The sequence below is a fragment of the Haliotis rufescens genome, unplaced genomic scaffold (genome assembly GCF_023055435.1).
Source record: "Haliotis rufescens isolate VD_foot unplaced genomic scaffold, xgHalRufe1.0.p SCAF_8, whole genome shotgun sequence".
Taxonomy (NCBI): Eukaryota; Metazoa; Mollusca; class Gastropoda; order Lepetellida; family Haliotidae; genus Haliotis; species Haliotis rufescens.
In genome coordinates this window covers 15,560,921-15,585,266 of record NW_025964372.1, presented here as the reverse complement: position 1 = coordinate 15,585,266, position 24,346 = coordinate 15,560,921, and the positions used below count along the sequence as shown (strand labels likewise).

The following is a 24,346-nucleotide window of genomic DNA, read 5'->3' as shown; positions in this document are numbered from 1 at the left end:
TAGATGTAAAAACTTTACTGAGGATACTCAGGAGGCTTATAGCTCTATAGTTATCAGGAACAGAGGCGTCCCCTTTCTTATGCAATGGAATAATTATCCCAGTAGCCCAACATTCAGGAAAAACAACGTTTTGATAAATGCTGTTAAATATGATTTCGAAATAAGGTATTACAACAGCGGACGAGTATTTTAGATATTCACTAAGAATGTCGTCAAGACCAGCTGTTTTATTATTTTTCAAGGCACTGATGCTTTCAAAAAGTTCGGATCTGGTGATTGCGGAATCTAATGTAAATTGTCAGTTCTTGCACATAACCTGGACATGTCACTATGTCCTCCACCTCACCAAGATCATCCTGAATACCCATCTGTTCGGAATACAGCGACGAGAAATACTGGTCCCTCTTGATTCCACACAATTATCTGTATTCATTGCAAACTTTGTTATACTTAATAAGGTAAGAGTTATCTTTAGTTTTTCTAAACGCATTTAAATAATGGCACCGTTCATGTTTTTTTACAGAGACATTCATCATCATACTACGGTGAACGTCTATAGTTATCGCTCACTCGTGTCTTTATCATAGAAGCGGCTGATAAAATAGCATCAGTTAATAACGCGACTGCACCAGACATGGCTGTAACAGAACACAGTGCTGCATTCTCTAGTAAGTCTGTTGCCGAAGAGGATCCCATACTGGGGACAAAACACTATATATCTGTTATCTTTACGGTTACCTAAGGAGTCTGACCTAGTGCAACAGCTTTTTTAATGCCTAAATGTACAGGTAGATTCTGCGATTCCGATCTAGATAATATATCAAATTTGGTGATATCAGGGAATATGTCACTCGATGCTAAAACATATAATCTATCACACAACACCCCAAATGCCCAATAAATAGTCACCGATTTGATAGGCAGTCCCAAATCTTCCATATACAATATATGTGTTCAGAAATGAACACATTTCCAAATGTGTTTTCCAAAGTTATTTCGTAATTTATGACATGAATATCTTTCCATCTCAAATTGTGTAAAACAATCTACTAAGTAATCATTACCTTCAACATGGTGAATAACACATAGTGCAGTGTCACACCGGTTCTGGTCATGTCTCCAAGTACAATGATAGAAACAGCTGGGTACTCCTCCAATGTACTCAATAAAAAATACAGCAAAATCTCTACCCCACTGTGTCTATTTTTGTTATCGTACCAGGTCGATCTCTCCGGTTGGATATATGTTAACACACATAATGTGTCTCTATCGAAACTAAACACACTTATATCAAACAGAATAGTGATAGCATTTTCTCTGTATCGAACATCAACAACATATCTTACCAGTGAATTATTTTATCAAAACCAGTATTCCTCTCGACACTCCCGACACTTTTGTGGCTGATTAACAAAAACGTTTATATTCTGAAAAGAAATGTCACAAAAATCATTTTCTATTACTTCCAGCCTATCAACTTCGCCCTTGAGCTTCTCGATTTGCTCGTGCATGACGTGGGCCGACTCTGTCGATCTTTTTATGAATTAACTGAATTTTCCCCTCAAGATTGGTTGTTCGACTTGAAAAATTCTCAATATTAGACTGCATTGTCTTCTGTGTTTCTTTTATTGTAGAAAGGTCATCACGAATCACAAAAAGACACTCTGTAATGTCCTTTTTGATCCCATCACATTTCTTGTCCAACTCTTCATATTTTACCTGAATATTCTGTATTACATCTCGGAGTTGACTAACCTCATTACAAACTGCAGCCTTGTCTTTCCTCATTTGTTTTAAAATTGCTTCAATACCAGAATCAAAGGGTCCTGGGTTTTGCTCAACATTTCCAGCACAGTATAATAATATCTGAGCAGCACTATGTGAGATAGAGTTATTAAACTGAAGCGATGTATACAGTGTTCCACGGTCAAATGAGGCACTTTTGTTTAAAAAAGCAAAGAAATATGTTATATCTTATACTGTTTGCACCTAAATGGTATTTCGTCTGTACAAAAAGGCCCGTGGCCTACAAGTACTGAATAAAGTGAATAAGTGATATGTGTATAAAAATGACAGTCGCAGAAAGCACCTGAGGCCCACCCTCCATTATACGGTGGCCTTTCGGCCTATGGTTGGTATGGGTGGTTGGGTAGCTTAGTGGTTGAAGCGTTCGCTTGTCGCACCAAAGTCAGTGGTTCGATTCCCACATGTGTACAATGTGTGATGCCCATTTCTGGTGTTCCCCGCTTAATTGCTAAATGCAGCGAAAACCCATACTCACTCACTCTATATAAGGAAAGAATGGCCCTCGGGGAGATGTGTGAAGGAACGGCTGTTGAGAGATATGTGAAGGAATGGCTGTTGAGAGATGTGTGAAGGAATGGCTGTTGGGAGATGTGTGAAGGAAGGAATGGCTGTTGGGAGATGTGTGAAGGAAGGAACGTCTGTTGGGAGATGTGTTAAGGAATGGCTGTTGGGAGATGTGTGAAGGAAGGAATGGCTGTTGGGAGATGTGTGAAGGAAGGAACGGCTGTTGGGAGATGTGTGAAGGAAGGAATGGCTGTTGAGAGATGTGTGGATGAAGGAATGGCTGTTGGGAGATGTGTTAAGGAAGGAACGTCTGTTGAGAGATGTGTGAAGGAAGGAATGGCTGTTGGGAGATGTGTGAAGGAAGGAATGGCTGTTGGGAGATGTGTGAAGGAAGGAACGGCTGTTGGGAGATGTGTGAAGGAAGGAATGGCTGTTGAGAGATGTGTGGATGAAGGAATGGCTGTTGGGAGATGTGTTAAGGAAGGAATGGCTGTTGAGAGATGTGTTAAGGAAGGAATGGCTGTTGAGAGATGTGTGAAGGAAGGAATGGCTGTTGGGAGATTGTGAAGGAAGGAATGGATGTTGGGAGATGTGTGAAGGAAGGAACGGCTGTTGGGAGATGTGTGAAGGAAGGAATGGATGTTGGGAGATGTGTGAAGGAAGGAATGGCTGTTGGGAGATGTGTGAAGGAAGGAACGGCTGTTGGGAGATGTGTGAAGGAAGGAATGGATGTTGGGAGATGTGTGAAGGAAGGAATGGATGTTGGGAGATGTGTGAAGGAAGGAATGGCTGTTTGGAGATGTGTTAAGGAAGGAACGGCTGTTGGGAGATGTGTGAAGGAAGGAATGGCTGTTGGGAGATTGTGAAGGAAGGAATGGATGTTGGGAGATGTGTGAAGGAAGGAACGGCTGTTGGGAGATGTGTGAAGGAAGGACTGGATGTTGGGAGATGTGTGAAGGAAGGAATGGATGTTGGGAGATGTGTGAAGGAAGGAATGGCTGTTGGGAGATGTGTTAAGGAAGGAACGGCTGTTACGGAGATGTGTGAAGGAAGGAATGGCGGTTGGGAGATGTGCAAATTACAGACCAGGTGATGTTGACATGTGGTTCAGCCAACTGTACATGTAGATAAATGATTAACTCCATGCTCCATATCATCAGGTTTCTGGAAAAGGCACACACAGCTGCAAAGAACATCATTCTTATTATCCCCAGCAACTCATTTTGCTGGGGGTATTAAAATGGACGGCCCTTGGGGAGATGTGTGAAGGAACGGCTGTTGAGAGATGTGTGAAGGAATGGCTGTTGGGAGATGTGTGAAGGAAGGAATGGATGTTGGGAGATGTGTGAAGGAATGGCTGTTGAGAGATGTGTGAAGGAAGGAATGGATGTTGGGAGATGTGTGAAGGAATGGCTGTTGGGAGATGTGTGAAGGAATGGCTGTTGGGAGATGTGTGAAGGAAGGAATGGATGTTGGGAGATGTGTGAAGGAACGGCTGTTGAGAGATGTGTGAAGGAATGGCTGTTGGGAGATGTGTGAAGGAAGGAATGGATGTTGGGAGATGTGTGAAGGAATGGCTGTTGAGAGATGTGTGAAGGAAGGAATGGATGTTGGGAGATGTGTGAAGGAATGGCTGTTGGGAGATGTGTGAAGGAACGTCTGTTGGGAGATGTGTTAAGGAACGTCTGTTGGGAGATATGTGAAGGAAGGAACGGCTGTTGGGAGATGTGTGAAGGAATGGCTGTTGGGAGATGTGTGAAGGAAGGAATGGCTGTTGAGAGATGTGTGAAGGAATGGCTGTTGGGAGATGTGTGAAGGAAGGAATGGATGTTGGGAGATGTGTGAAGGAAGGAATGGATGTTGGGAGATGTGTTAAGGAAGGAATGGCTGTTGGGAGATTGTGAAGGAAGGAATGGATGTTGGGAGATGTGTGAAGGAAGGAATGGCTGTTGGGAGATTGTGAAGGAAGGAATGGCTGTTGAGAGATGTGTGGATGAAGGAATGGCTGTTGGGAGATGTGTTAAGGAAGGACGGCTGTTGGGAGATGTGTGAAGGAAGGAATGGCTGTTGAGAGATGTGTGGATGAAGGAATGGCTGTTAGGAGATGTGTGAAGGAAGGAATGGATGTTGGGAGACGTGTGAAGGAAGGAATGGATGTTGGGAGATGTGTTAAGGAACGTCTGTTGGGAGATGTGTTAAGGAATGTCTGTTGAGAGATGTGTTAAGGAATGTCTGTTGAGAGATGTGTTAAGGAATGTCTGTTGAGAGATGTGTGGATGAAGGAATGGCTGTTGGGAGATGTGTGGATGAAGGAATGGATGTTGGGAGATGTGTGAAGGAAGGAATGGATGTTGGGAGATGTGTGAAGGAAGGAATGGCTGTTGGGAGATGTGTGAAGGAAGGAATGGATGTTGGGAGATGTGTGAAGGAAGGAATGGCTGTTGGGAGATGTGTTAAGGAATGGCTGTTGAGAGATGTGTGAAGGAATGGCTGTTGGGAGATGTGTGGAGGAACGGCTGTTGGGAGATGTGTGAAGGAATGGCTGTTGGGAGATGTGTGAAGGAATGGCTGTTGAGAGATGTGTGGATGAAGGAATGGCTGTTGGGAGATGTGTGAAGGAAGGAATGGATGTTGGGAGATGTGTGAAGGAAGGAATGGATGTTGGGAGATGTGTTAAGGAAGGAATGGCTGTTGGGAGATTGTGAAGGAAGGAATGGATGTTGGGAGATGTGTGAAGGAAGGAATGGCTGTTGGGAGATTGTGAAGGAAGGAATGGCTGTTGAGAGATGTGTGGATGAAGGAATGGCTGTTGGGAGATGTGTTAAGGAAGGACGGCTGTTGGGAGATGTGTGAAGGAAGGAATGGCTGTTGAGAGATGTGTGAAGGAAGGAATGGATGTTGGGAGATGTGTGAAGGAAGGAATGGATGTTGGGAGATGTGTGAAGGAAGGAATGGCTGTTGAGAGATGTGTGGATGAAGGAATGGCTGTTGGGAGATGTGTTAAGGAAGGAATGGCTGTTGGGAGATGTGTGAAGGAAGGAATGGATGTTGGGAGATGTGTGAAGGAAGGAACGGCTGTTGGGAGATGTGTTAAGGAATGGCTGTTGAGAGATGTGTGGATGAAGGAATGGCTGTTGGGAGATGTGTGAAGGAAGGAATGGCTGTTGGGAGATGTGTGAAGGAAGGAATGGATGTTGGGAGATGTGTGAAGGAAGGAACGGCTGTTGGGAGATGTGTTAAGGAATGGCTGTTGAGAGATGTGTGAAGGAAGGAATGGCTGTTGGGAGATGTGTTAAGGAATGGCTGTTGGGAGATGTGTGAAGGAAGGAATGGATGTTGGGAGATGTGTGAAGGAAGGAACGGCTGTTGGGAGATGTGTTAAGGAATGGCTGTTGAGAGATGTGTGGATGAAGGAATGGCTGTTGGGAGATGTGTTAAGGAAGGACGGCTGTTGGGAGATGTGTGAAGGAAGGAATGGCTGTTGAAAGATGTGTGGATGAAGGAATGGCTGTTGGGAGATGTGTTAAGGAAGGACGGCTGTTGGGAGATGTGTGAAGGAAGGAATGGCTGTTGAGAGATGTGTGAAGGAAGGAATGGCTGTTGAGAGATGTGTGGATGAAGGAATAGCTGTTGGGAGATGTGTTAAGGAAGGACGGCTGTTGGGAGATGTGTGAAGGAAGGAATGGCTGTTGAGAGATGTGTGGATGAAGGAATGGCTGTTGGGAGATGTGTGAAGGAAGGAATGGATGTTGGGAGATGTGTGAAGGAAGGAACGGCTGTTGGGAGATGTGTGAAGGAAGGAATGGATGTTGAGAGATGTGTGAAGGAAGGAATGGCTGTTGGGAGATGTGTTAAGGAAGGAACGGCTGTTGGGAGATGTGTGAAGGAAGGAATGGTGGTTGGGAGATGTGCAAAGGACAGACCAGGTGATGTTGACATGTGGTTCAGCCAACTGTACATGTAGATAAATGATTAACTCCATGCTCCATATCATCAGGTTTCTGGAAAAGGCACACACAGCTTCAAAGAACATCATTCTTATTATCCCCAGCAACTCATTTTGCTGGGGGTATTAAATGGACACCGTCCGTCCATCTGTGCAAGATGTCATTTTCAGAGAAGATCTTGAAAACCGTTCAATATTTCTTCCCCAAACTTGGCACATAGATAGGTCTAGTGGTAAACTGGTGCCTTTTGATGGTTTGGGATTTGTTAAACCATTATTTTTCAAGTTTCCATGGCAAGTTTTATATATTTATCATGACAAATATTTACCACCGATTCGACTGACTTACAATATTTGCATTTTAATCTCCCAAGTCATCTGGTGAGCTGTACACAACAATAACTCAACTCACATCAGCGACATTCTTCATGTAATTTTATTGATAAATATCACATAATATACTGGTTAGACAACTGACAGATTTTATTCAATGAAAACATTGAAATGATTAAATTCCAACAATATGTAAATAAACATTCCCAGCACATTCACTTAAAACAAAACATACACAGAGAACACTTATCACAGAAACAATCACTCATAACATCACCAGAAATCACATATTCTTGACTAAAAGTTCCAAATACAATATTATACTATGCAGCACAGACTCTGTATATGTTTCCTGTAAGACAGGTAGGTTAGATTGTAACAGGTTTAAGGGACCGACATCAACTGGCTTCAAGATGTACAATTTTTCTCACAGTAAGGAGCAACAATTTTGAGTTACCCACAACACACTGTTTACATGCTTACTCTTTTAGCAAATACTTGGTGGCGTCACAGATTTAAGGGACCAATTCTCTTTATCTGCTATTTTGCCTTTTGCCCCTCATGGATTCTGTTTCACACCCTAGCCTTGGGTATACTCATAGGAGTTAACTGACTATAAAAGTCCAGTTTCTTCCCGAGGCAAGAGAGTTAACTGACTATAAAAGTCCAGTTTCCACCCTTGCCGAACTCGACTGGAATAATGGAGTCACATTTTGGCTGGACTATTGAGTCTATGCATAGTCCCATCAAAATCACGTAAAAAATCAACATCCGGTTTGTAAACTGCCGTGCAAATTTTGGTCGATTGCAGGATTTGCAAAGCATGTGTACCACCAACTCATTGTCAATAGATAATTTACAAATGTTTTCAAGTTTTTAATCAAGCTGCTTACGTGATTTGATGCTCTTTGTGAAGTAAGACCAGTTTTTCTACAATATAGGTATTGAATATAAATCAGATTGTCCTGACTGGGCACCACCATTTTGTTTGAAACATGTGCAAGTGATTGAGAAGTGGAATCTGATTGGTCAATAGGAAGGACATAGAACTCATTATAGCTAATGGTGGCACTACTATTGCGCCCAGAAGTTCCAGTCTAGTTTGGCAAGGATGGAAACTGGACATTTACATTCAGTTAACTCCCTTGCCTTAGGAAGATGTGCTTTATAGGGCTGGGACGGTTAACTCGGGTACCCAGGTGGGGTGGGTACTGAGTAGGACCCGGGTACCCACAGGACTACCCGGACCCGTGGTTAGTCATGTGATATATAGTTTAATTACAAAAATTATCTAGAACTCTATGGTTACACTACAAGTCCCTTATGTTCGCATTTCTTTCTGACTATGCACCCATTCCTTCTGACTTTTCATATGGTTGAATAAAGATATAACTTAAGTCAACTTCAGTGGATGCATGACCAGATCGATAAATGCATGCATCAAAATTTGTTTTGCAAGTGCTGTGGTTCAAAAGAATTCCCAATCGGACATTTTGTATCTCTTGAGACCTACAGTGGGTACCCGGGTAGGGTCAGGGAATAGAGGGGTAGTATATTTGGACTCGTCCCAGCCATAGTGCTTTAACAGGCAAACTGGCAAGCCGGCTTGTGCCCATTTGTATCAGAGTCAGTGGATAAGTGCTGTTTAATGTTTTAAAATTATCATTTGTAACACATTCACTGTGCAACCATATCCTCTTTCAAAATGATCAAACCTTGCAGATAAACAAAGCATCACAATGATGAAAATAGACATTTCAGACCTGACTAGAACTACCTCAATACCCTCCAGTCATTCATGGTTGAAATGGAATGCAGAGAGCTGACTCAATTTAATTTTCGACCTGCTGTAAGGCCAGATGTTTTGGTTTGGGTTTACAAATTTTTATGGTGAAAAATTTGGTTGATAGGTCCAAAAACTCCATGGTTACAAGTTAGAAAAGTTTGCATTGCTTCTGAATTTTATATGTTTAAATAAAAATAAAGCTTCATATCAGATCGTTTTATAAGTGGGTCTCCCTAGTTTTTGCCAGGGCTCCTGTAAAACAATCGCACATTTTGTACCCAACTTGAGACCTACAGTGGGTACCGGGGTGGGTCGGGTACCCAGGGTAAATTTAGACTCGTCTCAGCCCTAGGTTATGGTGAGTCTGTGTATTTCACACAAATATGCAGCTTACCTGAAGCTCTGTGCAATGAAACCTGATCTGGAAGGTGTTCATCCCAGTGACATTGTCAAGATTACTGATTATGGTGGGAGAAATGTCCTTTTAATACATACCTTAAATCAAGATACTCTCATTCATCACACACTTCAGAAATTCCTTAATCAAGTAATAAAGTATTATCATATCTCATCTTAATTACTACAACCAGAATGCCCAAATACAGGAGAAATAACCCAAATACTTAAAACATAAAAGGATGAAAGACACCCCTGTTCTGCTATGTGACTAACTACGGAGCTATTTGTACATAAACAGTAGAAAAGAATTTATTATGTTGTGCTTAGCAATCTTCATCCTAGAAATATATTTGTTCACTTAGTGCAGTGTAACAACATAGGAATTCCATTATGAATTATTGATGATATAGGTCACATGATGATACAGGTCTGAAAGTCTTCAGATAACCCTTGATGATGACCTTAAAGGTTTATCCCTGTTGTGGTCACTGTATTCAGAGTGGTCCAGAATGACACATGGCGTTGATGATGGACTATGAACTATCCTTTGTTTCACTGTCTGGGACGTTGCCATCTTCACCTTTACGACGTTCCTCCTCCAGTTCCTGCCTCGCCTGCCGACTGGACTCTAGAAGGTCCTTGAACTTGGAATAAAGATCATCGCTTCTCTCTTCCAAAGTGTTCAGACATTCATCCAGTTTGTCCAATGTGTTGTTCAGATCACTATATTCTGAAAAGATGGAATAGACATTATCATGAATTAAGTGAGTGACTGAGTCTGTCTTTTATGCCACACTCAGCAATAGTCCAGCTATATGACAGTGGCCTGTGAACATTCAAGTCTTGACCAGACCATCCAGTGATTGATATCGTCATCAGGGTATGATGCCGGCTATAACTCAAGTCACCGAGTCTGACCACCGGATTCATTTGGTCATCTCTCAACCAGAATAGGTTGCTGTGGACCTATTCTAACCCAGAATCCCAATGGGGTTCCTGCAATATCACAGCTTGAGAGACCAGAAACAGGTCTCAAATATTGTACCCATACATGAACAAATTACTGTCGGCGGACTTCACATAATATCCAGATTGAATATCCAGATCCTAAAATTTTACTGAGGTCAAGATTTTTTCATTGAAGTAAGATAAATTAATTTAAAATGTGCAATTGCTAGTATCAATTATTTATTAAACAAGAAAAGCACCTGAGCAAAATACACAAAATTGTTTAATTAAACAAGTAATTAATTATTCCAGTCGCTTCTGAAAAGTACCTACTTTATCGCAACATATTGATTAAACGGATTAAGCAAGTATTCAACTAAGGCCTCTTGAGGACAAATCACAGACATTGAGTGGGTTAATAGGTTGATTGTTTATTCACTATCAATTGAATGAAACTAATAAAGGAATACTTGAAATGTAATATATGTAACAGGGCTATGAATAAATTGCATTTCAGAATACATGAGAACTTAGTGCTGAATAAATTATTAGAAACATAAATATTTTATCATTTTTACAGTCTAATCCGGTTAAAGAAATCCTATTTCAGACATGTTGTTTTAAAAAGTTATGGGTACGGGCCATCCAAATTAAGTATAAGTCATCCAAATTTGGGTACAGGTCATCCAAATAAAGTGTGAATTCACCAAAACAGGTATGAATATTACAAGAACTTTTAGTACAGATTAGCCATTTACACTGGGAACAAATCTCCGCGCGTACAGATCGGCTTGTATCCATGAGTTAGAGTAAACCTGAGACTCATGTCCAATGTTACCACTGATGGTGTAGGCATGGAATCTGTTGGTAACTGAAATTTTCATTTGTCATCAACGTACACTTATAACAAAACAATTACTAAATTTATCACTAAACAAACTTGTCCTCTCTCGATTTAACTGTCAAATTTCATATTTGAAGTTGACCTGTCGACAAAGTCAAAACATTTGAAATCTTATATTTCAGTGATAAAATAGCCTTCATATAGAATCATACCTGAAATATGATTAATTTTAACCATGATGCAAGGAGATATATTTTACAAAGTGGTGATTCCTTACACATACTCATGTAGATCTATGGAATCATCAATATGTCAGATTCCTGTTATCAAAATGACAAATTAGCTCAGCCAAAGCAGTCTATTTTCATGGCAAAATATTCTCATAAAGACCTTGGGCACAGCCATCGACAAGACTTTCAAGATCACTTCCATCATACAAATCGTCTCCGTCATCCTCTTCGTTCATTTCGACAGCACTGTCATTAACATCTATAGTTTTCCTATCCTCGTCCAAATCGTCCCCATCCGCCATTTTACTGTCATGTGACATGTAGTTATTGACCCATGGGGGGCGTCTCATCTGTGAGTTTCGCGATGATAAGAATAAGTGTCGTAAAACGACTCATGTACAGTCACCATACGTTATAAGAATGTTTAGTGATAAAAATGATTGTTGCAATAATAATACAAGTGCCTTACGTTAATTGCATCGTTTCCTGTATATTTATTTTTTTAAATAAGAAGAAAACTCAATGAAGTTATTTTAGCTGGTCCCCATTAACTGCGTACTGAACCGGAAGTAACATTACCATCAAACAAGTGCGTGGCAGTTCCTTTACAAGGTAAACGTTTATCCGAAGCCATCCGTTGCTGAAGCAGTTTCAATCCTTCTTAATTTGTAACGATAGTTTACGGCAATATCTTTCGTACAAATGTGAACGTTTATTTTCATGTAATGAGTGTGTATTGCAGTTGAAGTAGTCCTCACTTGTGTCTTCGTACGAATGTAATGTGGAAAGTTTCAAAATGGCGACGTGGTATCTAGGTCGATAGTACATATACTTCCAAATTACGTTTGTATTTAACACTTCCTAGTGGATTTGTGAGTAAGATGGTGATTCAAAATGTTTTATGTGCCAGCTATGATCGTCAAAGATCTTGAATGATGCCGTAATGTATAAATTCGACACGAAATCCTCAGTTCCAAACACAAAGAAGGCAGCAGCTTGTTCGGTCAAGTTTGCTCCTGTTCAGATAAGGACGCCTATATTTTTTGTTTGGTATATCTTAATACGAAAGAGCAGCTCTTTATGCATCTTATACTGCAGTAGTCGTGACTGAATCAATTCACATGTATGAATAATGAATCGGAAACTAAAAGCATTCAGTAGTCAACTCAAATCATGAGTTAATGAGCTGAAAATATATTGGCTAATCTTCGGCAGACCCCAAAAGTACCTCGACTAAAACGCCAATGTGACCAAACACAGTTTATGTATTTAACCCTATTTATACATCAGTGCCAATCAATTCTGTCCAAACAAACCAGGATAGACTGTTGTGGAATCTGAAATAGAAAATGCTGAAGTGTTCTAATGTAGTCCTATATATAGTTCTTAGTAACTAGAATGATATAAGTTCTATTTTGATACAGACACTAGGCCTATATAATATGCAGCAAGTAGAAATTGTGCAATAATTCCAGTACAATCAAGCTAACTAAAGCAGCAGGTCAATATGATGCCAGTGTACTTTATTCAGGTAGTGTTTTGAGCATTTCTTGAGTCATATTGATACAAAATAACTTGAAGGACATTCAATATGCATTTTTGAAATAATATCCAGGTAGCTTAAGCACATGTACTTTCCATTGTTCAAAACAGGTTATGTGTAGGAATCGATAAAATTACTAAAGTTTTTTCTAATACTTGTGATCAGAGAGTTGTTTCTAACACTATTGAAGTAGGAGACACTAAAAGTTGCTTTATCTTAAGGCTATAATTACCAGAAAGTGAACTGTACTGTGCATGAATAGGTGGCAAAGTTGAATTGATTATCGATATACTTTGAGTAAGGGAAGTAATTGGGGCCCGGCATATTGAACTTCACGTTTCCATTAGAATTTTAAAAATTTACTGGCTTGTTGACCAAACAAAATTTGAATAGGTCACGTAGACCTGGGCTTCACACAATTTTCTCAAGTTACAGACTGACATTGTTGTAATTATTATCTTGCCACATAATGATTTACTTGCAAAGATGGTTACTATGTAATCGTATCTGAAACACGGGTGTTGCTGGGTTAGAATTGGACCCATGCAACCCATAATGGTCATAAGAGACGACTTGATAGATCCAGGGCCCTGACTTGGTGACTAGGTTCATTTGGTAAAAAGTGTATCGTACCAGCGGTAGAAATTGGCACTAGTCCTATAGTCCTTGCCAAACTGCCCAATAGTTAAAGTCGTATTCGACGTAATAAGCGCCCACGGCGATAATTGCTTATATATTAGCTAGTGAACAATCCCAATTAGCACCCCTTCCGATTGATCATGTACACAAGACTTATTTATTCGCGTATAATAGGCACTCGTGTGTTATATGCACCTTTAATTATGGGCAATTAAATTCTGGAAAAATATATGTCGTATATAAACATTTCAGGCTGTCAGCATAAACCACGAAATTTATCCTGTTACTCTGGTTTTTTCCACCAATATAATATTCAAAAAAGAGCCCCCTATTTCTAATTTTGAGAGCGCCCTGGGCGCTTATTACGTCGAATACGGGTATATATAAGGACTAGTAAAAAAATGCCATTTTTAAGGGTTTTGTTAAATATTATCATTATAAGGACTAGTGGACTAAAAATGTTACTTTTTACTGCTGCATACCATGAATGTGTTGGAAGCTGCTCAAACAATAATCCCTGGTTTATCTGATCTGTCTGAAAGGTGCTTTCTGTTGCGAAGCTTAGTCATATTGTTTTTTGTCTGAATTGTTTGAAATTATTTCTGAGCTCAGACACTGGCAATTTTGCTTTAGCTTGAAATGGCATCTGTTCTTCTGAAATGTTACTTAGAAATATTTCTTGTTCTTAGAAATCAAAGATGGCAGATAACGAAGTTGAGAATGAGATCTTGGACTACGAGGAGGAGGAGAATGAGACCACCACAGAGGGGGCCGCTGGAGATGGGCCAGCCAAGAAAGATGTCAAGGGAACATACGTATCCATACACAGCTCGGGCTTCCGAGACTTCCTGCTGAAACCAGAACTGCTGCGAGCTATTGTAGACTGTGGTTTTGAGCATCCGTCAGAAGGTATTGGTCTTGTCAAATTAGTGCCTCTTACAGCTGAAGAATTCATTCATATAAAAGAATGTTACAGAATACTGTATTTTGAGTCATCAGTATGGGGCAGTAGAGTAGCCAAGTAGTTTTGGTGTTCAGTTATGCCAAATATCAGGGTTCAATTCCCCAGATGGGTACAAGTTGTGTGGCCTGTTCTTGGTGACCCCTCATGTGATATGGCTGGAATATTATTTGCAATGCACGAAACCATGCCTCAGGATGAGTGAAAGTTTGGGCAAGCAGCTCAGTGAAAGTTAAAGACAATTGTTTGTTCCGTATGTTGTAATCAAATGTGATGATAAAAACAGAGGAAATGTTATGTAACATGTGTTGTGATCAATGAACTTTATCGCACATCTATGCATATGAGGATACAACCACACGAAAAGTGCATTATTCGTGCCGGTCTTGTTTCAGTTCAGCATGAGTGTATCCCCCAGGCCATCCTCTCCATGGACGTGTTGTGCCAGGCTAAGTCTGGCATGGGGAAGACAGCTGTGTTTGTGCTGGCCACACTTCAACAACTCGAGCCTGTTGACGGACAGGTAAGTCAATTTCCATGAAATAAATACTGCTGTGTAGCGTCTCCATTTCGTTTGAACACTGTTGGATTTATTTAGAAGTACTGATTGTCAGTTTGTTGGCGTTACCTTACAACAGGATACTCTCTCTGTAGCTGATACACACATTATATTAAATGTTAGTATGAGAGAAAAACTTTCTAGGCATATTATGTTTGAGAAAACCTTTCATTTCAAGATATTGTGGTCATTTTGTTTTTAATTCAGTGTTTGAAAATGAGCAAGAAAGTCACTGGACTCTGCCATAACCATAATGTTTGGATATAACGAAATTTGTGGACCCAAGATTGAAACACTAAATTGGTTAACTTTGTAGACCCCAGAACTCTTAGTTCTGCACCTTTATTTTTGGACAAGTGACAAACTATGCTTTCGATTTTCAGGTATCAGTTTTGGTTCTTGCCCACACTCGTGAGCTGGCTTTCCAAATCAGCAAGGAGTACGAGAGGTTCAGCAAGTACATGAACAATGTCAAGATTGCTGTCTTCTTCGGTGGAATGTCTGTGAAGAAAGACGAGGAAGTGCTGAAGAAGAACTGCCCTCACATTGTGGTGGGAACCCCCGGTCGTATCCTTGCCCTCACACGCAACAAGACGCTCAGTCTGAAGCATATCAAGCACTTCATCCTGGACGAGTGTGACAAGATGCTGGCGGAATTGGGTGAGTTATTTTACCCCATAATAAGGGTAACTTCCCTATCGTGAAACAGTTGTAACTTTGCTGATGAAACGAGTCTTCTATGTCCAAAATTCAGCTGTTGATAGATTAGATTATTTTTCATTTTTGACCCATTTTAATTTCTGGATATGAAGTCAGTATGTCTTTCGAGAGATTAGAACCTCTTGTAGTGGAAGGGTATGTACTGAATTTCAGAAATAAATTTACAAATTAGTTTTAACTTTTTGTCAGACACATTTTTGGTCTTTTTCCAAACAATGTTTTTGTGTGAGTTGCAAGTTTACCTATGACTTGTTCATTTGAGCTGAAAGTGAAAAGGTACAATCTTGCTTCAGATATGAGACGAGATGTCCAAGAAATTTTCCGCCTCACACCACATGAGAAACAAGTGATGATGTTCAGCGCCACTCTCAGCAAAGATGTCCGACCAATCTGCAAGAAGTTCATGCAAGATGTAATTACAACACACCCTTCTCGCCAAGTTTCTTTTTCTTCAGTTGGTTATTGTGGCCATGGCATTGAATGCAATGGCTGATCTTGATGCTGACGAACCACGTCAGATTCTGCACCTACAACGTGGCAACACCCACCCATGAGCTTGACTTGTCAGAGTCAAGGCTGTGGCAGCAGTCAGTATGAGATGTCCGGATAATACCTACAGAATTACATGGCATTCGTGGATCTCCTTTCTTTAGCATGTCGGCGACCTGCACAGTCCCACAATCATTCTCGAGAAAAAAGCCTATCAATCGCGAATTTCAAACGTTAGGATGGAATATGAAATTAGCACGGTAGATAAACATGTCACACTGAGGCTGCTTAAGCATGCATTCACTTAGATATGTACACACTTGTTTAATGAGTTTGTCTTGCCATCACTCCTTTAGCACGTCTTCATAGAGGCACTTTGAACCTGAGCTCTCCTAGCAAGGGGGAGGAGTGTTTCTCAAAATCTGTTTCTTCCCAATGAGATATTTTTCGAATAGAAATGTTAAACCCTAACCACCCATTATTCAATACTTTCCTTTTAAAACATGTCAATAGAGGTACCCTAAACCTTGGCTCTCCTAGCAAAGGGACAGGGTGTTTCTCAAATAACAAATAGTCCCTTGAAACTGCCACTAAACATTCCTTTCATAAATTTGTATTAGTTTACTCGCATAACCTGTGATGCAATCGAAGTCTCTCTTGACATGCGTTCTCCAAGCGAAGGGACAGTGTTTCTCAAGTATTATTCATCCTTCATACATTAATATATTCTGTCATTTTCAAACTTGCCAAGTATTTCTTAGCCTGGGTAGTGGGGCACACTGAACCTGAGCTCTCCTAGCAAGGGGAACGTGTGTCTCTTAGCTACCAGTAGACGTTATGGAGTGTTAGGGTATTGGTTAATCGTCATGTATTTGTCAAATGGATCACTTGGTTTTGATTTTTAGCATTAATATTGTCTGATTTAAGAAGAACCTAATTAAGTATTGCAACAATCTTAAAAACACCTTGATAATACAATACATGAATATGGTGATAAATAAGGAAAGAATTTTACATGCTGTTCGAGAAAGCAAAAGGTTTTCTTAAAAGTGTTCAATTTTCAATACACTAGTTATAAAACATACTCACATGCAACTACAGATAAGGATGGATGTCTTAGAATACTAATGGTTTACGTTGAATATTCTGAATTTGACCAAAGTTAAAACAGGAAGCTGTTAGAAACTTCTTTTGCTCTTGGAATAATGCATTATGCATTCTCAGCAACATAAAACTAAGTTCACACACGTTTTCTTGATTTTCCGCGTTTGAGGTGTGATATCCTGTTGGAAGTGATGGACTGAAGGCACACTAGCACCCTGCGCTCTCAAAGCAAAGGGCATGTGTGTCTTGCTTCATGATGAACAGACTGTGGACTGTGAATATTGTTCTGGAGTTCATTCCTTTTGTCATGTGGATGATTGGACTGAAACTTCACATGCAAGTTCCAGCTTTCTTGGTGCTGCCGGTGCGCTGCAGTGTGGATCTGTCGGCGTCGTGTTATCGTGATCCGTAGTTATCTCCCCTGGGCTGTCCTAGGTCTGGGCTCTGTAGGCATGGATGTGCAAGTATGCTGTCAGCTGCTGTCAAGTTGGTGCTGCCACCTACATCAAATATGTTTTTTGTTTAAGATTACATGTTTTTGGTATTATGATTTTAGGTTTCAAATTGACTTGCTTCTTATACAATATGTAGAAGGGTGAAATTCTTAATTCAGGACTCCTTCTTAAAAACACATTTGGCTTTTTACAGCTATTGTAAAAAGGTTAAAATTCACGACTGTAAATTTAAAAATTAAACGAATGAGTCATTTTAGACTATTAAAGCTTTGATAGATAATCACTTTTCAAGACTGAATTTTGCATTTTTTCAATGCAATTTTACTATTATTGAAATTAATTCTTTTTGGCCATTCAGAGTGTCTTTTGGGTACGGTTAGAGTTTCTGCAGTTTTGAACAGGAGAAAGATTTCTAAATATCAATTCCTTGACAAAGAGAACACCATGTTTAAGTGCAATGGCTAAAAGCATTTTCCTGTTACCGATTGTGTGATGTACATCTACATAAGTACTCAGGGTTCCAATTAGTGAGGCATTGTTGAGTGAACATGTTTGGCATCACAGAAGTGTTAGAGATGCTCAATATTTTGATGCATTTCTTGACCCGTCCCTGTAGCCTTGCTTTACACGAGGCAACAAAGATGGTGATATGCTGGGTGGGTGACAAGTGTGGAAAACAAATCTTTGACAGCAGGTGCACGGATGGCCCAGTACCCTAAAGTGCCACATTTTGCTGTGCAGATCTTTGGCCTGGAGGTGTGCCAGACACCTTAGGTTGTTTCTTGGGTGTGTCAGCACCATTCCTGTGCCCATGGATTTCACCAAAGTGTTAAAAGTCTAAGACCGTGATCACTTGGTGCTGTCCTACCACAAGAAGCTGACAAGTCGGTACAGCTGAAATACTGTTCCAAGCAACTAACTCGCACTCTGGTTAGAGATTGATGCTTGCCCCATCAGCATGCCTGGGTGTTCTGGTTTTCTTGGGCAGAGTTTCCAACTTTAAACTGCCGCGATATAACTGAAATACTGTTCCCAGTGGTGTAGATAAAAACTTGCCCTGTTTTCCACTGGACTGGATATGTTCTGCATTGACATTTTCAGACACATCACCAGAGCCCAGTTCCACAAAGCTATCAGTGCTACAACAGTTGTAAGATCATGACTAAACATGCTTACATCTGTTGTAGTATCATCAGAAGGTTGATCAATGACAGTGCGGGGGTGTTTTAGGTCTTCAGTAACACGTTTGTCATAAGAGGCGACTATGCTTGTTGTAAGAGCATCGATCCATGTAATTGGGATCGATGACATGCTTCAACCAAGTCAGCGAGCCTGACCACCCGTTGTAAAAGGCGACTAATGGGATTAGGTGGGCAGACTCATTGACTTGGTTGATGCATATCATCGTATCCTTATTGTATAAGTTGATGCTCATGCTGTCAATCACTGGATTGTCTGGTCCAGACTTGATTATTTACAGACCGCCGCAATTCAGCTGGAATCTTGCTGAGTGTGGCATTAAACAGACAAAATAGTGATGAATGCCATGGCAGCTTACAGCTTTATAAGGTTGTGTTGTGCATGCCACTTCTTGGAAAGCTCGAACACTCAGATGCTGTCACTTGGCTGAAATATTGCTGAAGTAATGCATATCCTGCTCATGTAGATGTACATTACACTCTGACTTGTATTGTTTGCTGATAGAAATTGGAGCAATAGGGTAGGACTTGAGCTAGACGTAAATGTTATCATGAATAATATACTTTGCACTAGAGAGCCAAGTTCAAGAGATTGACAGCTTGATATTGTGCTGTGACAAAAATATGTCCTTGAATTTGGCTGACTAGCATGTTTTCAGTTGTGGTGTGGCCAAGTTTGTGTGGTATTTCTAGTCATATCTTTTAGATAAACATGTCAGAAATGACTGATCTTTGGAAAGTGAAATTCAATTTTGGGGAAATAATTGTGAAAAACCTCCTTTAATGTTTTAAGAAGGAAAAAGGGGACACCCTTTTTTTATGTTACGGCCACACCGAATGACTCTACCACCAACTGGCTGACGGATGTCTCGCCAACCCAACTCCCGGCCTCGCCTGGCTTCTGCTGGCCTCATTGTTTGGCTTCTGACCGGCCTCCCGAGACCCGGAGCAGGTAACTTGAGGGTAACATGTGAAATGTGTGGTTTTCTAGCCGATGGAAGTGTACGTGGACGACGACTCGAAGCTGACCCTGCATGGTCTTCAACAGCACTACGTCAAACTGAAGGACAACGAGAAGAACAGGAAGTTGTTCGAACTGCTTGACGTGCTTGAGTTCAACCAGGTATTACAACATTCAGCTGAAGTAGGGGGAATAACTCCCTATAGTCTATGCATTGTTTCATAAGTTTATTTTTCGTCATGGCATAGTTCTCATATTTCAGTGTAGCAGAATAGGTCCCCTTGTTTGTAAACATGAAATAATGCCTGGTTGTAGTTTTTGACCTCAGCAAACATGGCTGGAATATTGCTGAGTAACACCAAAGTTAAGTTGGTGCTAAGTGAGGTGCGAACAGTAAAAATAATCATATTACCTAAAGCCCTGGACTTCATTCCATAGAGATGTTAGTGCTAGGACTTATCACTGTTAGATCATGGGGCACGGGTGGCCCAGTTGTCTAAAGGCGCTGCGATTTGCTGTCCAGAGTTGCCTCCCCTGGACACACGCCAGAAACTTCTGATTGTGGGTTCGAATCCCGGTTCAACCCGATTATGTTTCTAGGTTTGTCAGCACCATACCCGTGCTCGTGGGTTTCACCGAAGTGTTAAAAGTCTTGAAACCTTCATCACTTTCTGGCTTTCCTCCCACATTAAGCTAACAGGCTGCTATATAACTGGAATAATGTTAAAAGCGGCGTTAAACCCAACTCACTCACTGTTAGATCATGGGGCAGTGATCATCTTGGAGCCAAGTTTGCTTTGTAGAACATTGATGCATTATCCATCCAACGCTTTGAAGATACTCAACATTGAAATGTTTTTGTAGACAGGATCTTGTGCTGTTTTGTAGGTGATCATCTTTGTGAAGAGTGTGCAGCGATGCATGGCCCTGGCTCAGCTTCTGATCGAACAAAACTTCCCAGCTATTGCAATCCACCGAGCTATGACCCAAGAAGAGAGGTATGTTCACAGATGTCTTCCAAGCCAGATAATCAGTCCTGAAGATTTGTAACCTTAACAAAGTTTCGCTGTGGATCTTTTCCTTAGAAACAAACATGGCGTTTCCTGCATCGTACTTCGACTGCTTGGATTGTTCCTAATATGAATCACTGAAGTGCCTGGCCATCAAAAGCTGGAATATTGCCGAGTGCGGCGTTGAACAAAGAACAACAAACTTGATAACAATTTCTTCTTTCAGTGTTCGTATTTGGATGTTGTTCATATTGTGTACAGGAGGAATATCCATAATTCAACCACATGTAAAACTATTTCCTGGTATTTGAATGTTTTTAAGTAACTTGAACTCTATTCTCCGTACAGGTTGTCCCGGTACCAGCAGTTCAAAGACTTCCAGAAGAGAATTCTGGTTGCAACCAACTTGTTTGGTCGAGGCATGGACATTGAACGAGTCAACATTGTCTTCAACTATGACATGCCTGAAGACTCTGACACCTACCTCCACAGGGTAGGTTCATGATCATCACCCTGATCAGTATTATGTGGAATAAGCTCTAAATGATAAACATTTTTGATCAATGTGCTCCATTCATTAATTTTGGACAATATGTTAAATCTTCTACCTTTTTTAAAAGAAGGATAGCTTACTATGAGTATTTGTGATTTAGATATTGTAACTTGAAATGTAGGTTACTTGATGGCTTCCTGTTCGACCCCCTGCAGGAATTCTGGGTAAGAATGGGTCCCCAGCGACCTATACTGATCTTAAGAGGCGACTTAAATGATCAGGTGGTTAGGCTTAGTGACTTGGTTGATTGCATGTCATAGTCACATGTGCTGTTGCTCACAATATCGGTCACTAGAATGTCTGGTTCAGACTTGATTATTTACAGGTCGGTGTCATATAGCAGCTTTGCTCGACCAACATTTCACCGCGGTGTTCCCCCAATTGATGTCCACTTTGACACATATTTCTTTCACTAAGCAGGATCAATCGTGATTTCAGGTTGCCCGAGCTGGAAGGTTTGGTACCAAGGGGTTAGCCATCACATTTGTGTCAGATGAGAACGATGCCAAAATCCTCAATGATGTCCAGGAGAGGTTCGAAGTGAACATCACCGAGCTGCCAGATGAGATCGACATCTCCTCATACAGTGAGTGTTGTCTATAGGAATAGAATTCATCTGGCCATCCACTTCCCAATGGGAAAAAGTTTACTTAGAAACTAATGAAGTTACGTGAATGAAACTTTTCATGCTTATCTAGATGATACTTGTCAAGACAGCATTCCAAAACTGGTGCCCTAAATTACTCCTTTTTTTTTTACACATTTACAGCCCTTGGTCGATGTTATTTTAGTTGTGCAAAGTCTCTGCATGGGGACAAGTTTTCTCACAAACTACCGAAGTTGGCTTATCTATGAGATAATAATCAAGAGTTCGAGAATTGGTACCATAAATTAATGTTTCCAGAGAAGGGGCCTTTTGTGTGTTTTAATTACACATTTATTCATTTTTTCTGATGAGACAAAGCAACCCAAATGTCTATCTCTTCTTAAGGCTTGATGGGACTCTTTTTTTCTTTTCTTTTTTTTATAGTATATATTTACTACCATGTGATCACTCAAACTTCAGACATGCTCTAAGGTTGAGGTAGTGACAATGCTGTTTTCTTGTCAGTATTACCCTAATTTTGACTTACCTCCCTTTAGTGTTGCCCCTCTTCAGATTTTGCCTCATATCACATATCACCTTCTTATCTGCCCCTGCCTCCCTCTATCCTTCATTCCCCTCGCGCACACAATTGATTAGTAAGCATCAGAATTTTTTAACAATTTGTAGCAATACCTTTGTAGTAAGCAATATAGAAATTATTTTTGGAACAGATATTGTAACCCGCCCTTGTGCATAATGAAGATGAAATTGTGTCAACCTTGGAATTTCAAATGTGTGGATTTTGACGAAAGAGTCTGATGATGTTTTTTCCTGTTTCAGTTGAAGGACGTTGAAGTGCTATCCACCCTGTCAGAAGTAGTTGCCACCAGCCATCATACTGTGAACAGTTTTTATACTGGGTCTTTTATCATGGTTTTATCACTTTGTGTTTGTACATTTTAAAGAAGATATCTCACTTTATGTTGTCATCATTTCACTGTAAATATCAAGAACAAAATAAATGTGAAGATTTTAAATGTCTGCGACTGTTCTGTGTTCATTGCAATTTCAGGAACATTCCTCAAGGTCTGGATTTGCCCAAAAGGTATGGCACCCTCCCAGATACTGGTCTTGAGGGCAGAGAGATCCATATGTTTATTGTTTGTGCTGGAAAGTGAAGGTCCGGGTTAGAATGCAACCCATGCTTGTCTTAAGAGTTGACTATCGGATCAGGATCAGGTGGTCAAGACTCGCTGTCTTGGTTGATGCATGTCATCATATTCAAATTGTGTAGATCGATGCACATGTCAATCACTGGATTGTCTGGTCCGGGCTTGAATATTTATATATAGCTGAAATATTGCTGAGTGCAGCATTAAACAAAAAAGCAACAAAAAAAAATGGAAATTGGGCTTATCCCCTGCCGGGCCAGAATGGCCGAAGGGGGATTATGTCATGGCGCAGTCCGTCCCACAGAGGGTACTAAGCTTGTGAAATCAACTCCTCCTACAGTTTCCAGAGAATATCCCTGATACTCTACACACAAGATGTCGACATGTTGATGATAAGCATATCACAGTCCTGTTTCATTTCGACTAATTTTGACAGAGTTACAGACCCTGTTTTACGGAGCTTCATGAAATCTACTCCTCCAGTTTCCAGAGTATATCACAATATCTAACTATAACTATAGTTAAGTTTCCTTGTTTAAGGCTTTTGTGGGTGAGCTACATCCTTATGGCATTAGCATTCAGACTGGATTACTCACAACAAAATGTTCTGCACAATTTGTTTCAAATGCAGTGCCATCATGCGGGGATGTTGTGCTCTCGGAGCACTCCTGTTAACATTTATCTGCAGATATCATTTGTGTGTGTCCATAATGCATATTCCAGAGCTGGAGAGGTGCCGGCAAACTGTCAGTCTTAGCCAGATAAAACAGTCGAGGTTTACGCAGGTTATCGTCCTGGAAAGTGCTGCAGAGTGGGTCCCTTGGGCGTCTCAATTGCATAGATCTATGTCAGTCATTGGATGACCGCCGTCATATAGCGGGACCAATGATGAGTGCGGCGTTTAAACAACAAACATTATACCTTCTCCAAAATTTTAGAGGAATAAAAGGGTTCAGGTGGCCTGTCCCTGAAGGAGTAAAGCGACGCTCACGGTTTCCAAGAAACCAGACCGGTCCACAAATGTTGATTGAATGCAGGCGAGATAGATACAAAGTCTGTTGGTGGTACCAGATACCATTAGCCTGTTGTGGTCTCTGGTGGTACCCAGGGAGCAATGTGAGGGATCTGCTGGTAGGGTGGGGGTTGTTTCCAGGGTGGAGTAGACCCGTGAAGATCCGGGGTAGAATAGGTCTTCAGCAACTCATGTTTGTCATAAAAGGCGACCATGCTTGTAAAAGTATTACAGTTATATCACGGCGTGTCAGCTTAATGTGGGAGGAAAGCCCGAAGTGATGCAGGTCTCAGACGTTAACCACTTTGGTGAAACCCACAAACATTGGTAATGTGCTGATAAACCTAGAAACATAACCGGGTCGAACCCTGATTCGAGTGAGGGAGCTTGATACCAGAAATGGGCATCACACATTGTAGTCAATCGAACCTGGGTCTTCAGCATGACGAGAGAGCGCTTTAACCATAAGGATACCTCACCGCTCCTCCCGGATTCGAACCCACAATCATAGGTTTCTGGCGTGTCGAAGGTACGTAACTCTGCACAGCGACTTGCGGCGCCTCAGTCGACTGGGCCACCCGTGCACC

At 40.8% G+C, this 24,346-nt stretch overlaps 2 protein-coding genes across 4 annotated transcripts; one reads left to right on the top strand and one right to left on the bottom strand.

Moving 5' to 3' along the window:
* Positions 1-7,892: 7,892 nt before the first annotated feature.
* On the bottom strand, positions 7,893-11,129 carry LOC124144774 (UPF0184 protein-like). The gene is made up of 2 exons (XM_046514322.2): positions 10,957-11,129; positions 7,893-9,504 (listed from the first exon to the last, which is right to left on the bottom strand). The coding sequence occupies exons 1-2, from the start codon at positions 11,114-11,116 to the stop codon at positions 9,308-9,310; spliced, it is 357 nt and encodes a 118-aa protein (XP_046370278.1). The 5' UTR covers positions 11,117-11,129; the 3' UTR covers positions 7,893-9,307.
* Positions 11,130-11,285: 156 nt separating this feature from the next.
* LOC124144772 (spliceosome RNA helicase DDX39B) lies at positions 11,286-22,616 on the top strand. Of its 3 annotated transcripts, none has more exons than XM_046514320.2 (10): positions 11,286-11,408; positions 13,668-13,887; positions 14,335-14,462; positions 14,882-15,158; positions 15,512-15,630; positions 19,457-19,588; positions 20,315-20,424; positions 20,785-20,929; positions 21,428-21,575; positions 22,416-22,616. In XM_046514320.2, exons 2-10 carry the CDS (start codon positions 13,677-13,679, stop codon positions 22,427-22,429), a joined length of 1,284 nt encoding a protein of 427 aa, XP_046370276.1. In that variant the 5' UTR covers positions 11,286-11,408; positions 13,668-13,676; the 3' UTR covers positions 22,430-22,616. The 3 variants fall into 3 exon arrangements, with proteins under 3 accessions (XP_046370276.1, XP_046370277.1, XP_046370275.1); XM_046514321.2 differs by having other exon boundaries at positions 11,382-11,464; XM_046514319.2 differs by lacking the exon at positions 11,286-11,408 and adding an exon at positions 12,289-12,327.
* The last annotated feature ends 1,730 nt before the right edge of the window (positions 22,617-24,346 follow it).

What these genes read in the sequence shown, in the direction of transcription:
- LOC124144774 (XM_046514322.2), bottom strand. Translation starts at nt 11,116, where the DNA reads ATGTCACATGACAGTAAAATGGCGGATGGGGACGATTTGGACGAGGAT. An exon ending in TGTCGATGGCTGTGCCCAAG is followed by an intron (nt 9,505 to 10,956) that starts GTCTTTATGAGA and finishes CCATCTTTTCAG; the next exon opens with AATATAGTGATCTGAACAAC.
- LOC124144772 (XM_046514319.2), top strand. Translation starts at nt 12,304, where the DNA reads ATGATGCCAGTGTACTTTATTCAG. An exon ending in CAAGATGCTGGCGGAATTGG is followed by an intron (nt 15,159 to 15,511) that starts GTGAGTTATTTT and finishes ATCTTGCTTCAG; the next exon opens with ATATGAGACGAGATGTCCAA. An exon ending in ACGTGCTTGAGTTCAACCAG is followed by an intron (nt 19,589 to 20,314) that starts GTATTACAACAT and finishes GCTGTTTTGTAG; the next exon opens with GTGATCATCTTTGTGAAGAG.